The sequence below is a fragment of the Leptopilina boulardi genome, unplaced genomic scaffold, assembly GCF_019393585.1.
Source record: "Leptopilina boulardi isolate dan_hultmark-lab unplaced genomic scaffold, ZJU_Lbou_2.1 LbouV2_202, whole genome shotgun sequence".
Classification (NCBI taxonomy): domain Eukaryota; kingdom Metazoa; phylum Arthropoda; class Insecta; order Hymenoptera; family Figitidae; genus Leptopilina; species Leptopilina boulardi.
The window spans coordinates 2,865,611-2,882,212 of NW_026137755.1; the positions used below are offsets into that span (position 1 = coordinate 2,865,611).

At 27.7% G+C, this 16,602-nt stretch overlaps 1 protein-coding gene across 10 annotated transcripts in view; it reads right to left on the reverse strand.

Moving 5' to 3' along the window:
- The window catches only part of LOC127278267 (trafficking kinesin-binding protein milt), a 29,223-nt gene that overhangs the window by 6,929 nt on the left and 5,692 nt on the right, over positions 1–16,602 (reverse strand). For 2 of the 10 annotated variants that reach the window (XM_051299899.1, XM_051299901.1), the window contains exons 3-4: positions 13,452–13,556; positions 13,239–13,343 (exon numbers count right to left, since the gene is read on the reverse strand). In XM_051299899.1, coding sequence (XP_051155856.1) covers positions 13,239–13,343; positions 13,452–13,556 — 210 coding nt within the window. Of the gene's footprint in view, positions 1–1,330; positions 1,640–5,196; positions 5,979–9,766; positions 9,913–13,238; positions 13,344–13,451; positions 13,557–14,897; positions 15,290–16,602 lie in introns of those variants that run through there. The other 8 variants (XM_051299898.1, XM_051299894.1, XM_051299902.1 and 5 more) reach the window with 7 other exon arrangements.

Here is a 16,602-nt window from a genome sequence, read left to right on the forward strand (position 1 = left end):
GTACTTTTAATAAGTTTCATATAAGAATTACGACGACACGGGCGGCCGCACATTTGTCAATTACATGTAAAACATAAAGATAATATTTTTGCGGTTTTTATAACACCTGCTGTTTATTACCTTGCAGGAAATAATCAAGTTTACTCTCGTTAAATCATTTGAAAAACATTCATAAAAAATAAAAGCGCAATAGAAAATTTTTAATTCTCTAATAAAATATTACAAATTATAATAATCTTATAAGGAGATTTTTATAATCATAACCAATTATAAATAAAAAAACCTCCCAGAATATAAAACAAAAATTTACAGGAAATAGATTTTAAAAATTGTTCAATGCACATACTTTAGCACGTCCAAGACTTTTATTTAAACTCGAAAGTTTAATGTACTTTGAAACCTATTGTTCAGAATAAAGAAGCACGTTTTTAACCTTATGTAAAGCGAAAGGCCGTTTTATTGATGTTTTATTATGAGAACTCCTTATGTGTTCATTTTATCACTAATATTAATTAAATATAGAAACTATTTTAGGGTCAGAAAATTGGTCAAAATTTAATATATTTAATTTTTCTTTCCATCCAAACGAATAATATAAGATAAAAATACATTAAAAGTATTTTAAGTATTATTAAAAAATAAAAGTTGACATTAAAATAAATTTAATTTACAATTAAAGTTTTGCACTTAAATATGTAAAGGTTTTAAATTGCTTTAAGAAACTTTTTCTCCCGTTTCTAATATATACAAGTTTCTTGCCACACATATGTGACCAAGTTTCCGACACACGACAATAATCTTGTCACTTTCCCACGGTTATTATTTTTATATATGTATATATAAAAACATGCGCATAAAATGTCTTAATATCGAAAATCGATATTAATGTTAAGAAAAAAAAAATAGAAATATGTTCAAGACAGCGCATAATTAGTATCGTTCGGGTTTTCTCTTCCTGACTGATTAAGTAGTCCGAGCTCGTTTTTACTTAAATGGAGAGTGACCGAAAATGAGGTAGTGCGAAAAACCATATGTGATATGGGAAATGATCACGTTTATGAATATACGAGAGGAAAACCATTATTTACTTCTTCAAACACTCAAGAGCCAGGAAGAAAATTTGCAATTTTATAATTTCACGGACTCTTCACCGGAACTTAATCTAGTTTCTCAAGAAAAAAGAATCCTTACATTGTCTTAGAAATTGCGAATTACAATTTCTAGGAGAAATCGACAGTTTGCTCTTCATAATAAATACATTATAATAATTTTTGTTATATTGTAATTATTAATTAACAATAAAATAAGAATATTTGATCGAAATGCCTACACGGTCCATCAGCGGGCGAGGTGAGAAGAAAAAGGGGACTTCTTAGTCCACTGCAGGTCTCGCAAAATGGAGTAATCGCCGACGTTAGTGGTAATGACAATCCAGGATGTACATTTTCATTATGTTTTGGAATTTCCTCGTCGTACTCGTAAGGATCATCATCATCCTGAACAAAGTCAATTTTTCTCTCCCCCTGATGTTCTAAGTCACCGTCGTTTCCATTGTCAGTGCCAGTTCCCTTTTCCGGTCCCGGGGCCTCTGCCTCGGACCTCCCAGAAAATGTTGTCTCCTCCAGGATATTAAACTTTATTCGAAACTGTTTGGGTCTCGAGAGACCATCACTAAACGCGATAACTTTCTTAATTTTCCAACACTCCGATGAAAGAAATGATCTTTCAGTTCATTTTTCATATTGCAATTAGAATGGTCGTTCCAATTTACCAAGACACACATTAAATGGGCGTGTTTAATTTGTCTTAATTAATGGAATACATAATAAACATTAACATTCTGAGAGTAGGTGATCTAAAAGAAACAAAGGCTAATGAAGATCGTTATTATTATCTAGGCCTGAAAAAATAACTGGATATTACAATCAATGATCCCAGGATGTATTTAAAATTCCAATTTATTCTTTTTCCCACAATGCTTTCAAGAGACAGAAGCAAAAAGAGCTACTCATAATTCTCAGAGATTAGAAGAAAATTGAAGATAATGAGAAAAGATGAGTGAGTAGAAAATGAGCGACTTGCACACGTAAATGCAACACACAAGCCTGTTTTTCGAACCGGTAACTAAACAACTTGGTAATGTAACGAGCATGACCTACGCATGTCGATATCAAATTCCCGTGTGGCAGGGGAGCATTGCTAATTCAGTTTACTGAAGGTGAATACACTTGCTACGTATATCAACAAGATTTTCACATTATTTATTATTACTTGGAAAAATAAAAATTACATTGGTTAAAATTATTCAAGAAAATTTCTAGATACGAAACTGGATCTAAAAAAGGTATCACTGATGTCAGTTTCTTCTTTATATTTAACCCTTTCAACTAACTGAAGACTCTAGTTTTCAATTGTAAACGAACCCACACGATAGTTTGAAACATTACTTCCCTTGGTATATATACATACATATATGTAATTATTGATCTTCAACCTTATAAAACCCTAACATAAATGAATGCAATGTCATAAAAAAGGAAGCCTTTTCTATGAATATTACGTCGACGATGATTAAAATTAAAAGTAAATCACAAGTTTTTCTTCTTTTAAATTGAAAAGAAGGTATGACAAATTAAAGACGACAAGGACGAAGCCGATAAAGAGACTTTTTCTTTCATCGACTCAAGAGACCATCAAACTGTTTAGTCTAGAGGCAATAATTTCGTCTTATTGCGTAATGACACACAAGTTTCTAAAATATTAAATTAATTTAAACGCAGCATACTTTTTGAATTTTTAAATTGAGATTCAAATTTTTTTAATTATGTTTGTTAGTAAATAACTTGAGTTTCATTATTGCGTAAACGGATTCCATGTCAAAGTATAATATTCAAATGTTATATTTTTTCCGATGAAGAAAATAAATTGTCAACAAATGAATTTATTAAAGTTATTTCAGAAAATATAAAGCCCATTTTGAAAATAAATATTAATTCAAAATTACATATCAGTTATAAATTTTAATTTAAATAGAAAAAAATTATTAAAATTTGAGAAAAGCAGTCACAAGGCAAGCGAAAAAATTAAAACGAAAGTTGAAATAAAAATTTTTTGGAAAGAAAAGCATCCCATAAAGTTTTGATTAACAACATCTTGTTTCTGATGGAAACACGTGTTACATTCTGAAGACAGATGACAAAGTCTACCAACTATATAACTTTTTTATTACATCATTTTAAAAATGCCTCAAGTATAAATCTCCATTTAATGAGAGTACCTCGATTGGGGCTTCATTGCATAATAAAGAATCAAAGATTGAAGATTTCAAGGTGCATTCAATATATATAATTCAAACATATCAAATCTTACACTATGACGCAGTGATTTTTTAAAGAAAAATACGCATTTCCGAAATCCAACTACAGAGAATATCAAACAGTCGACAACATATTAAAAATTGTTGATAATTTGAAAAGAAATGAAGAAACTCCCCAATATCAAAATTCGTACAACGTAAAATATAGTATCTATAAAATGGAAAACACCCATTTTTTGTGGGAACACACTTGAACTTGTTTGAATCTTATTCTTGTTACAATCGTTCACAGATGAAATTAATTTTCTTATTTTACTTTGATTCGCGAATTATATTTCTACATTTTTTCGAGTGTCACTAACACTTTTCGATGGATTTTCATGATTTTAAGATAAAAACACGACAAATGTGCGCGAGGTGGACGGAGGTAAGTCGCGAGGAGGAATCGATCCACCATATTTGCAGCAGGGGAAGAATGAGAGCCAGTGTTGCCAACCGGCGCCACTGGAAAATCCCCTTTTACCACAACTAGCAAAGGGGTTGGAAAAATATTTTCCACCGTTTTCGTCAACAGATGCGTGTGTCAACCTTGACCATTGCCATAAACCATTTCTTATCCTTATTATCGATTTTCCATGGTGACGTAATTCCGAATTCCATTATAATATTTTATCAAAAAACTTTTTTAGATTAAAAAATTTATTTTCATTCACTACTTATAGTTAAATTGCTAATGTTTCAGATTTTATTTGAAACAAATTTAGCTCTGAGTACATCCAAAGAAAATATTTAATTTGTTTCAAATAAATTTTATTTGCGCTCTAAATAAAAAGTTATTAGGCACTGAGATAAATATATTTTTATTTGTCTGCAATAAACGCCGATAAAATATTTCTCTCGGTGTAAAAAAATTTCATCAGTTTTATATACAATAGCAGAATATTAAGTTTTTTAAATACGAATTCCAGTGACTGATTTGATCAATTTAACTGTAATTTCCGTTAATTAGACCTTTTGAGTCAATTCAATTATTTTCATTATAAGCTGCGAAATTTTCACACGAATTACCAATAAAAAGAAATGATAAATGAAAAGAAGACAATATATGTATAAAGAAGAAAGGAAAAAACAAGACTAGAGCCTTTAACGCAATAATAATATATATGTATCTATTTTTGTAAGTGGAAACTCATGTGTTGTGTGAGAAAATGAAAAAAGATATGTTAAAGTATAGAATAAGTGCTCAAGCTGTCGTCTCGAGAGAGAAAGGTCGACTTCTCACACAAGGTCTCTTTTGACTGGAGGTAGCCAGATATAAATTCGCATGGTTCACGATGATAACAATCGCACCGCTCTTATTACTCTTTTCCTTTGAATCTATTCAATGTGAAAAAATGTTTTATTCAAAAAGCAAATTCTGCCAGAAAAAAATTTAATGCTATTAAAATGCATTTTAATAAATTAACGATTAATTTTTTTAAATTAATTAATTGCTATTTAATGACAATTATTAATATTATAACATTAATATTTTATCTAGTATATAAAAATATATTTTCAACTTGAAAATTATTTTCAGAAACAATTTTTACTATACAAAAAGTATTACTCACAAGTCAGTTCGATAAACACTATACTAGATGAAATGGTACTATATTTTACGTTGAGAATGGATTGAAATAGATTCTTATCATAGACGTTTTAGATAAGATCTAATCGATGTCTCGCGAGTCACAATTTGACAAGTGAACAAATTTCTAGGCAGAAAAAAATGAAGCCTAAATAAAGAGTGAAAAAAATATTTAAAAAACTAAAATAAAAGAGAAAATGAAATTTTTTGTGAAATATCGTAAAATTGATTAGTATGTAGCAAACTCTACCTCGATTTAAGAGAAGTGTGCGAATAACTCGAATGTAAATTCTCCCATGTTTCGTTCGTGCTACGTGAAATAAAAAATCTGACATATCTCCATCTCCCTCGTGAATATCCGTTTCTGACAAAACTTGTCGGAGGGTTTCTTCTCGATCCTCAGCTGAACTCTCATCGCCAGGACTGAGTCCCCTCTCCAAGTACTCAACAACTCCGATGTCTTCCCAAATTTCTGAATCTCTCTCCTCGGAAGTTCGGTTTCCAAAATTGGGTGTTCTCGGTGTTGAGGCACTCGCAAGTCCCGAAAACGATACATCGAGTGCAAGGGACTCAAATGTCGAGTTTCCGAGTGCAATAGTGGAGCCAAAATTTCTCGGTCTCGTTGGTCTTGAAGACGAGGAATCGATGCGACTATCATCATCCTTTTCGTCAGTTTTAGTGCAAAATGAGGTCGAGTCGGTGCTGGTCATGACATACTTCCTAACTCTGTTTCAATTTTAAAACAAAATTTTAGTTTTCCAAATTTTTTATTGCCTTCTTTTTCTTCTTCTATTTCTAATCCGAGTTTGTTGTCTAATTTTTTTTTTTTTTTTTTTTTTTGGCAAAATGAAAATTTACCAGCTTGGAAAAGATTCTGTGAATTCTGGTACAAATGAAAAGGTCAATCGATGTGATGGTATTTGTCTCGCTCGCTCTTCTTTTTTCTCTCCCTGTTTGCTTTTTCGATCCCGATAGGAGAACAATTGAAAGATGAATTAATCCAGTTTTATTTTATTTTGTTCTTCTACAAGCGGATAAAGATGAATTAATAAAACTGCTTTTGGTATTAATTGAATGGTGCAGCATTCAAGTAGACCATTAGAGGTCTTGACATTATTTCAGATAACAGAATTCTGAGATAAAAAGCTTGTCTTAGGAGGTCGGGTTAACGAGTGCGTCAATTCTAGCACATGGAATGCGATTTTCGGAGCTTTTTATAATTTCAATATTCATTTCAATAAAAAAAATCAATGGAACAAAGAATTTGTTTTTAAATGATTTTTAAAAATATTTTAAATTATTACAAATTATTAACTGGATCGTAAAGATCTAATTTGATAATTTTCGAAAATAAAAATAACCAAACGATTTTTCTAAATATAAAATATAGAACGAATTTGACATTTCCAATTAGGTCAGGTTTGCAAAATAGGAAGCAGCCTGATTGAAACTAATTGCAAAATAAAGACAATTAAATTAACAATGTAAGATAGCAAAGAAATCATGCAAATTTTAAAACCTGCAATTAATTCCATATCAAATAAATTCATTATAAACAATAATAATAATATAAAAAAAAGATGATAAAAGGAAACTTTCTTGTTTTAAGATAAACTATTCAAAAACAATTTACGATTTTACTTTCTAAATCATTTACCGATTAGTGCTAAAAAAATATAAAATGTCAGATGTATAAATGTTTTACTAGTTTGGCATTTCATACTTTGAACTATTGATATTATTTATAAGAGATGCAGGAATAGTTAGACACAAATACATTTTTCTCTCAATATATTGCTTATAAAAAAATAAATTGACAAAAAATTAAATTCATTTCCGTAATAAAAAACAATTAAATTGAACAAGATAAAATTAATGAAATGGTGAATAAAACACCGAAAAGACAAACTAGAAAACGACTAAAGGAAATGTTTTTAAACCGGAATTAAATTTTATAACTGTCAATGTCTAAATGATAATAACAGTGAAATTTTATAGAATCTCTAAATCTAAAAATTTCTGATAGAGGTTAATTGAATTTTATTTAGAGAAAGAAACCTGAAAACCATAAAATGATAAAACTTTGTGTTTGCTTTCTCAAAACAAAAATTAAAAAACGAAATTATTATATGTATTTAGTTTTAAGTGTCTTAGAATTCGTTTCAGGATTTATTTTTGGGATTTGTCCGTGTATAACGTAATCGATAATGAGAACAATTTAAAAGAAAAAGAACTCGAGAAATATATATACATACATAGACATAACTTAATTGTTCAGGATTATTAGAGCGAAAGATATACTATTTTTACTCATGCCAAGTGGAGTATTACATACTTATATGTTGTATTTATTACTCCCAATCATGAAGCTAGATTAATTCTTTACCGGTATAAAGTAATTAATTAAAATTGATGTGCGGGAAAATAAAAATTTACAGAATATTAAAATTCGTATTACTTCCTTTTACATAACCAGAATTGTCATAGTTGAATGAATGAAATCTAATCAGTGGTATAAAAAATTTAAACTCATATTTATTATAAATAAAATGGTGAGATTTTTCTCAAAAAAACATTTATGATAAGATAAATTAATAAAATTCAGAAAATATCAAGAATAGTAAAAAAAATTGCTTGTCAAATAAGAAAAAAAACAAAGAAACTGACTACAAATAGAGTAATGAACTTGAAGTTTCCTTTTGCTACAGAATATGCAAACCGCTATGCATAAATCGTCTGAATCTCTTCAGATGCGCCATAGATCATTACCTTTCATGACTTTCTTCGAGTCGTTGACCTAACGACCGAAATAAAGTTTCCGATCGATCAGACTAACGTTAGCACATTTATTGAATTAGCGGTTTCTGCATATATGCAGAGGAAAAGAAAAGCTGTTTTAATAACGAAACTAGCAAATTACAATATCATTGTAAAAAAATGTGGATAAAAGCCCGCGATAAACCAATCAGTAATGCGGAAAAAGCAACTAGAAATCCTTATCATGACAATGTTCCGCGAACGATGCATATAATTTTTATTAAAAAAAAAACATTTAAGTTCTTTACATTTCTATAAAAAATTTCATACTTTTCAACCAATCATTGAAAATTTGTAAATGCTTCATATTATTATTATTATATTTAATAATAAATGAAGCTAAAAGCGATAAAATTCTACACTAACAATAATAGCAATAGAGTCAGTAGTAATAGAAACATAAAATTATTGAAAAAGGTGGAAAGTGAATAAATTGAAATTTAATAGAACAATTTCTTTTACACTTAACGGCAAACTAGACGAAACTAATCACTTCATTGATGAGTATTAATGAACTAATCGTCGAAACATTATCCGCTACGCTTTAATAATTGTTAACTTTCGAACTTGTCGATATATAATTCAAGACAGGTTAAAAGATTCCAATTTGAAACGGACAATTAACTTAACAGTGCGACTGAAATTCTCACACACAAAATAAATAAAAATATCTTCCTCTAAACTCTCTCAGAATCTAAAACTGGAATCGTGACATCATAAATAAATATTCTTCTTCTTCTTATTCCTATGTGGAATCTACTCACTTTGATTTTGCATGAATATTACATTAACTAAAAATAAATATATTACATTTTCGAAATTCTATCAACTATTTGTCGTTGTTCAGATCTTAAAAAACACCTACTTTTGAGATTCAATAATTAAAATGTTACATGATTTGAAACATATAAAAATCCGAATACAATCATTTGAAGAAATTTGTTATTCATCTTTAAATTTCTCAAAACCGAAAACTAATTAGTAAAATGAGAGAATCTCCATTTTACATTATCTGTAAAAACAGATCATGTAATTTACGAGTGTTTGTATAAATAACTAGAAGAAGTTGATTCTAAAATTGAAATCTAGAGAGTTACACACAAAAGTTAGACCGTAAAATCAATTACACCAGGCAGAAATAGATAAATTTCGACAAAAATATTTTAAGTATAACACAACTGTAAGGCTTAACTTTGTATAAATTCCTTTATGTAGCATATTTTAAAATAGCCGTTTGTATTTTTACACTGAAAAAGATATGCTACTTAATCAACAATATTTTTGCTAAAAGTATGCAAAATTATTGATTGATACAAAAAGTATGTTACATTGATGCATTTTACAAATCCTTTTTGATTAAATAACATATTTTTCAATGTATAAGAAATTAGAAAAAAAAGAAATTATGAGTTTACCAACTTGATTATTCCTTAATTTTAAATTACATGACTAATGTTATTGTATATTCTGTAATATTAAATCATGATCATTTCAATCATTATGCTAAATTATAAGATTAATATTATTAGAAGATCTTCTCATTATATAACTGCTATAATAAAACAATTTTAACAAAAAACAAATATTATTCAAATCTGTAACATTTTTCAGTGACAGATTCTCTTTCCCTCTGAGAAAAAATAGATTGTCAATCCCATATTTTTTGGAGTAAGGTTATGTTAACACTTCTACTCCGAATGGACGCGAGCTGAGAACAATTTTTCAGTGCTTCTGAGATAAATTCAAGAATGCGTCTCATGTATATGAGGGTTTGTTCAACTATACTATAACCAATAAACGCTTTTTCCACCAAGGGCAGAGTGACAAAAGATGAGAGGAGAAAGAGAGAGAGAGATGAGAAGGGTCCAGGGGATTCTGTTAGAAATGAGAGGAATGCAGTAGTGTGGAGCAGTTATGGATTCGCTATTAAAAGCTTTGTTATCTCAGTTCTGTTATCTTTCGCTGCTTTTAAATAACGGGAATTTTTTTTTCTTTTTTATCACTCACAGGCACTTTTATAGAAATTCCTTTTTGAAAATTCTTGCACACTCATTGGCACGTGATCGCAAGACAATTTATAATATGACGTTCACGGAGGCAACATTGTCACGATCGAAGGCATGAACGTAACTGCCGTTCAATTTTCTAGCCGGTCTCCCTCCCTCTTTTCTTGTATGAACTTTTCCTCCTCGTCGACAAGTAGCGCCACTACGAATGGCTGGTGGAATCATGCGTAACAACGACAATTTATTTTCGAGTAAAACCCGTAGCTTGAGATATGATAATAATAATAAAAATTTAAATAATTGTAATTTGGTTTTTGTTCAAAATTTCATTTTCAAAATCTTGTCAAAAAGATTTGAGTCATTTACAAATAGCAAAGAAATAATTAAGGAAAAAGAAGAACTATAACGAAAAACAAGAGTAAACAATATTTTATCAATAATTAATAATTTGATGGATGATGAGATTATAAAGAATAATTCGAAAATAATGTAATTTTATCGGAGCATTATTTTGCTATTGTGTCATCACATAAATAAAGATAATTTGACAAGGTATAATAAAAAGAATTGTTTTTTAAAAAACATAAACAAAACCTACATCAAAATAATTTTCGAGGTTTTGTAAAATTTAATGGAATATGACATCATTATTAGTTAGAATAAAAATAAATTCTATTGTATATATTATATAAATAAAGAATTATGAAAAAAAAAAAAAAATTGTAGAAAGGCCACTGTAAACCATAACTTTGAATAAAAAGTTATACGTAATCAGACAAAATGTCAACTACTGGTACAATATAACAGTAATTTCAGTATCCTTACTTGATTGTTACGACATAACTGCACATCTGAATAAATAACTATATCGAAATAGTATTATAGTAATTCAATTAAATTACAATATACCATTCTTGGAAGATTTTAGTACAAGTACAATTCGACCCATTAAATTTCCAATTTCCCCTTATTTTAATAGGAATATTTTTAATTTTTATGAAAATTTCTTGCCAAATAACAAGAACTTGGAATAATCTAAATACTATTTATTATTAATTATCGAATTATATAAAAAAAATCTGCCAAACGAATTGTAATCAAATAAAACCAACAGTTTGCAGAATCAACAACCTTGTCCCACTTGTTCCGAAGAATAAATCCTGATTATTTCATTCTATTAAATAAATACTTCTATAATTTCTAAGACACTCCAGTTTGGTTTTTATATATATCATGCTTTCTCTAGATAAACTATTTAATTGTTCACGTTTCGTTGAATTACATAAACAGATTTGGAATTATTATTATTAAAAAGACTTTAAATACTTTTTTATAATTTCAAGATGTCCATATTTTACATTTCTTTTCCCCAACGTGATAAGCATGGCATTTTAAACAAATATCTGCTTTCTATTTTAATTCATTTTTAGTACACTCAAGTAGACACATTACAATTATTTGAGATCATTAATTTGATTAATATTTTTTCCACGTATATTTTTGCTAAAGAGATCATTTCAATTCATAAAAACCATTTTATTGTAAATAATTTTTTTCATTACTTTCCATTTTAATTTATTAGAAAAATTGTAACTGTTTTCCTTACATTTATTCATTGTAAAGTAACGAGATTGGTATTTATCTCAGTAATTTTTTTATGCATACACGTTTTAAATATCCCAAATTTATTATTAAACTAAAAATAATTTCGTAAAAAATTAAATTTTTTTAAAATGAAAAAACGAAGAAGAAGAAGAAGAAGAAAAATAAATGCATAAAAATGTGACATTTCATACACTAACATTAGAACTAGGCAATTACACTTGAACCAATTTCATAAGGAATGTCGGTCGATAATTGTTCTTTAAATAAAAGGAACTAAATAGTGTTAGACTTTAAAAAATTAATTCTTTAGTTTAATTTCATAATAATTATGAACAAGTTTTTAAATAAAGAAAATAAATAACTAAAAAAATTATATTAACAAATTCACACTGTTATTAATTTATTATAATTAATTTAAGTGAAAATAAGAAGAATGGTATTTATTATAAAAATCAGCATGTCTCTTGATCAATTATGAAATGGAAGTTTATTAAACTCAAACAATAATTATTGTTTTATATTATCAAAGAAAGATGAAACTTATTGATTATTTTAAAGAACATGACATTCTTCGATAATTAAAAACGTAAACAGATTGAAATATTAAGAGTTAAATGCTTTTGGAATATTAATTTTCAATGATTTATTTTTTTATATAACATATAATAATATGAATTTAATTTTTAAATTATCATTATATTTTTAATATTATTTGAGACTTTTCGAGATGTCACTTATCATTAAGTAAAATCAATTAATTAATTAATTAATAAGAAAAAAAAACTACTGTTTATGGTAATTAAAATTCTAAGGGCCTAAAAAGGCTAATTTTTTTTCTTAATCTCCAAATTTCAAAACCATAGTAAAATTTTGAAAATTTCATTACAAAACAAGAAAGAAAAAACGACACTAAACTAAATCGTGTTTTTAAACTGAAGCGAATATTGCATTTTTGTTCGTGTTCACGCAACAATTCTTTTATCATAAATAAATTCGTGGGATTGTGACCGCGCCTTATGTGAACACACCTACAATTATCATGCCCTTTAAAGTGATTCTAGAAAAACATCAAGAACTAAAAAAGAAATTTAATAAAATGTCATTTTTTTCCTGAACAAGGGAAATAAATTCCACAAAATTTTACTTTCTAATGAATTTTCCTTATCTCAGAAAAAATAAAATGAATAAAAAAAGGAAGAAAAGGAAAAAAATAGGTTAAAAGCAACCAAAGTGATGATCAAAAAAACTTCCGATTATGAGAGACACATTTCCATTTGAGGACAAAGTGAGTTCGAGTGTTAAATAAGCGACCTTGTTTAGAAGGAATGCGATTCGCATGCACTTAATCGTAAATGCAAAAAAGAAGAAGATTATAGTTGCGTACATTGATATTCCTTAAGAAGAAGTAATTTCGCAGAATAATAACAATGGGATCAAATAAAATTAAAAATTAACCACAAATGGCCTTCCGCTAAAAGGGATGCGTTTCCTTTCCTTTAGATTAAGTGACAGTGCACTTTCTTGGATTACTTTTCATTTCATCAATTAATTATAATTGTGTAATATAAACAAGTAGCCAATATAAAAAAATATTCATTCTAAGTAAATCGTTTTTCATTTCTCGAAAAAAAATAATTTCATTAAAAAAAACTTGGTTAAAAAATATTTTTTTCTATCTCAAAAAAGGGACAATAAGTTTTTCGGGTTAATTTTGCCTCAAAATTTCTATCTAATTCTGTTTTATGAGATATCATTTGTACTACGTCACGAATTTGGAATAAGCAAAAGAAAAAAAATCCGTAATTTTTTCGAAACAAATCAAAAATTGATGAGATTTGTTTATAGTAAATAGAAAAGTACTCACTGAAGTAATTAAGTGTTTCTCGGATTTGCTCCGGTGATAATTTCAAATCCACGTCCTCTAATCGTAACGCAGGAGCCGGAACAAACCAATCAGCGTTTTCGTAACCTGAAAACGGCAAAAATTTATTAATATATTCTAAATAAATATTAGGCATTAAAATAAAAATATTAAATATACGAAATATTATTATTATTAATAAAATAAATAATTCACCTTGAAATTGGGTAAGTGCGTCCGCTCTTAAACGATACCTCGGTATTTGTTCTTCTAGCAAACTGATTATTTCTACTTCTGGTAATTCCCCTCCGCTGCACACCTCTGCAACAATTATAAAACAATGTTTCACGTTAATTATTTTCAATCTGATAAAAAATTTATTACTAAAAATAAATTAACAATTGTTGTAATTATATAATTTAATTTTATCGGTAGAATTTTTAATAATTTACTTTTTTATTATTTGGACTAAAAAAAATGTATTATAAGATTGATAAACAAATAATAATAATAATAATAATAAAAGTAATTGTTATTTAAAGTAAGAAACAAACTTGTGCTGCCACATTCGATGCAGACAGGGAACTACGTTTCTATCTACTTACAAGGTCGGTTAAAATGAAAACCAGTCGATAATAAGGAAAAAGAAACAAAATAGAAAACAACAAATAACATTCTATTGATAAGAAAAGACAATGGAAACAATGTTAAAAATGAATCCTAATAAAGAACTAAATAAATATTGTAAAAGAACTATTTAAAAAAAACAATTTTTCAGCAAATTGTTAATTCTTTTTTTGTTACACTCTATTTCTTTCTGGATATTGATTTTCAATACAAAACTGTCAAGTAACTAATAAAACAAAAATTCTTAAATAAGTTGGTCTCAAAATAACTTTTATAAATGTAGTTTGTAAACAGTAATTAACGTGGATTTGTTAACTAAAACATTCTCTAGCTGATCTTCTAATATGGAAATATATCATATCTAAATATTCAAAGTTTTAATCAATAAAAAAATGGCCTAATTTTTATTTTTATCATAGAAATATATTTAAAATTAGATTTCACCAAAAATAGAATTCTTTAACAACTGGGAAACATAGAATCCATCTATAAGTGCTTTATCCACTCCACAATGACATTGCATGAATACCAAAATAGAAGTAGTATTTTTGTCTCTGGTACATCCACCCGGTACTTTTCAAAGTGTTCTCAATTGTTATAGAGCGAGGAAATCGGTTAAATAATTGTTTCTTTTTCGTCATAGGTAAACGAACTCTCAGGAGGGAAAAAATGGTTGCAGGTCGGCAACTTATTAACATTACTTTCAAACCTACTCTCCTCACGAAACAGAAGAAAAAAAATCAATTTAGTATAAAGCAATCATCAGGCAAAATCTCGTGCAGAAAGTTTTTAACTCTGTTCCGCTTTGACATATAACATTTAACGAAAGATTTTATCAACAATAAAAAACATAACAATTCAAAAGTCAACTAAACTAATATTTTTAAAAATATTATTAAAAGATTATAATTTATTTAGAAATAATTCAATTTTGAAGAATTTTGTTCCAATTTTATACGAGTACATTAACTTGAATTTAAAGTTTTAATTTTGATTCATATCCTTCACAGCAATTTAAATTAACAAATTTCATACCATCACGCCACTTTCCAAGGATGGCTTCTCGTTTTTCGAAAAATTCCTTATACTTCGCCGGGCCTCTGGGCCTTTTCACCACTCGACTCGTGCCGAGGGACATATCTTTCTAGGGAAAACTACAGGGATAAACTTTATATCCAGCTTATTCATCAAGTCTCACAAAATCTTCAAATTATTCTCGATATACAAATATTTTCAAGTCACTTTCAATTTAAAATTATTCCACTTAAGTTTTTTCTCCAATATCCGAAAATCTTATTGTGTGACTCAAAAAGTAAAAAACAAAAAGAAAGAGAAATATTATGTTTTTCAAAAAATAAAATTTTCATTTGAAAGAAAAAAACAAGTTTTTCGAGTCACGTGGAATTCTGAAATACCGGCGCCTGTTCCGAGTTTATCGAACGAAGTGCGAGGAAAGACTTCCAAGTCTGAGATTGAACTCGGCCTAAACGTAGCTACCGCATAGCAGAAAATAGAAGGCATTGTCGTGTTTGCTTTGGATAAGAGCCAATTTCAATTTACTGGCCCTTAATATTCCGCGAAGAACAGATTTGGTTCCTTCAGTCTGAAACTCATATATTGAGGATTATTTTACAAATAACTACCAAGACAAAGAAAGATGAATGAAGTTGGATTTACTCTTTCTTTCATTTTTTCATTTCTTAATCCTAATGATAAATTATTAGGATCAACGATAATAGTTCTCTTCTTAGTCAATTGAAATTAATTTTTTCCAATGAATATTAGAGAAAATTAAATTTGTATCAAATAATGAAAGATTACAATTATTATAAAAAAAGTGTTTCTTAATTATCGAGATTAATAATTTACTTTTTTTTGCTTTTGTAAAATAATTTTTTAAATTAGATTTTTGATAAATAAAATAAAATGATGTCAATAATTTGAAATAATAAAAAAGGGAAATATAAATTATAAAAAGTATTTTTGACAAACAGAGTGTAAGAAAGAGTGTATAATAAAAGATACAAGTTTTTCATTCAACTTAATTATACCTTACGAGAAATAATGATGCATGGCAAACATTGATGTATTACAACTATAAAAAAGACGTACAAAGACACTTATACTGACCATTATATAACTACCTTTTTATTTTTCATGACATCAGAGAAGAAAATTGTTATCATTTTATTTTAAAATAGTCTAATTATTCTAATCATCATTAACTATTTTTAGTTTTGCTTCTAATTATTGGATGTACCTATTACTTATCCATATTAAAATTTATTTATTTATTTAATTCGAAAATTTGATAACAAAAAGAAATAAAAAAAATTAAATAAAGAAAAATGGAACAATAATTAATTATTAAAAGAAAATTAATTAATTCTCCTTTAACGCGTTATTTCGTTATTGGAACTCTAATTTAAGTTTAAAAATCAATTGACCAAAGTTTAGTCATTAAGACTTTCAAAATTATTTAATTGACTAAAAGAGACAAAAGAAAATTTTTTTTAATTCTTCTGCTAATAGTAAAATTATTTTATATTGGTATTAAAAAATACTGAATGAATGATTTACGTGAATGCATTGAGAAATAGCTTTTGGGGACCGATTATATATTTATATATACGTATAGGAGATATTGTGGATCATATATGACAGAAGTTAAAAGTTATGTAATCCATTCGAATAGCGACTGCGCGAGGAAGACGCGTGCAAGGAAGAATGTTACCTATAC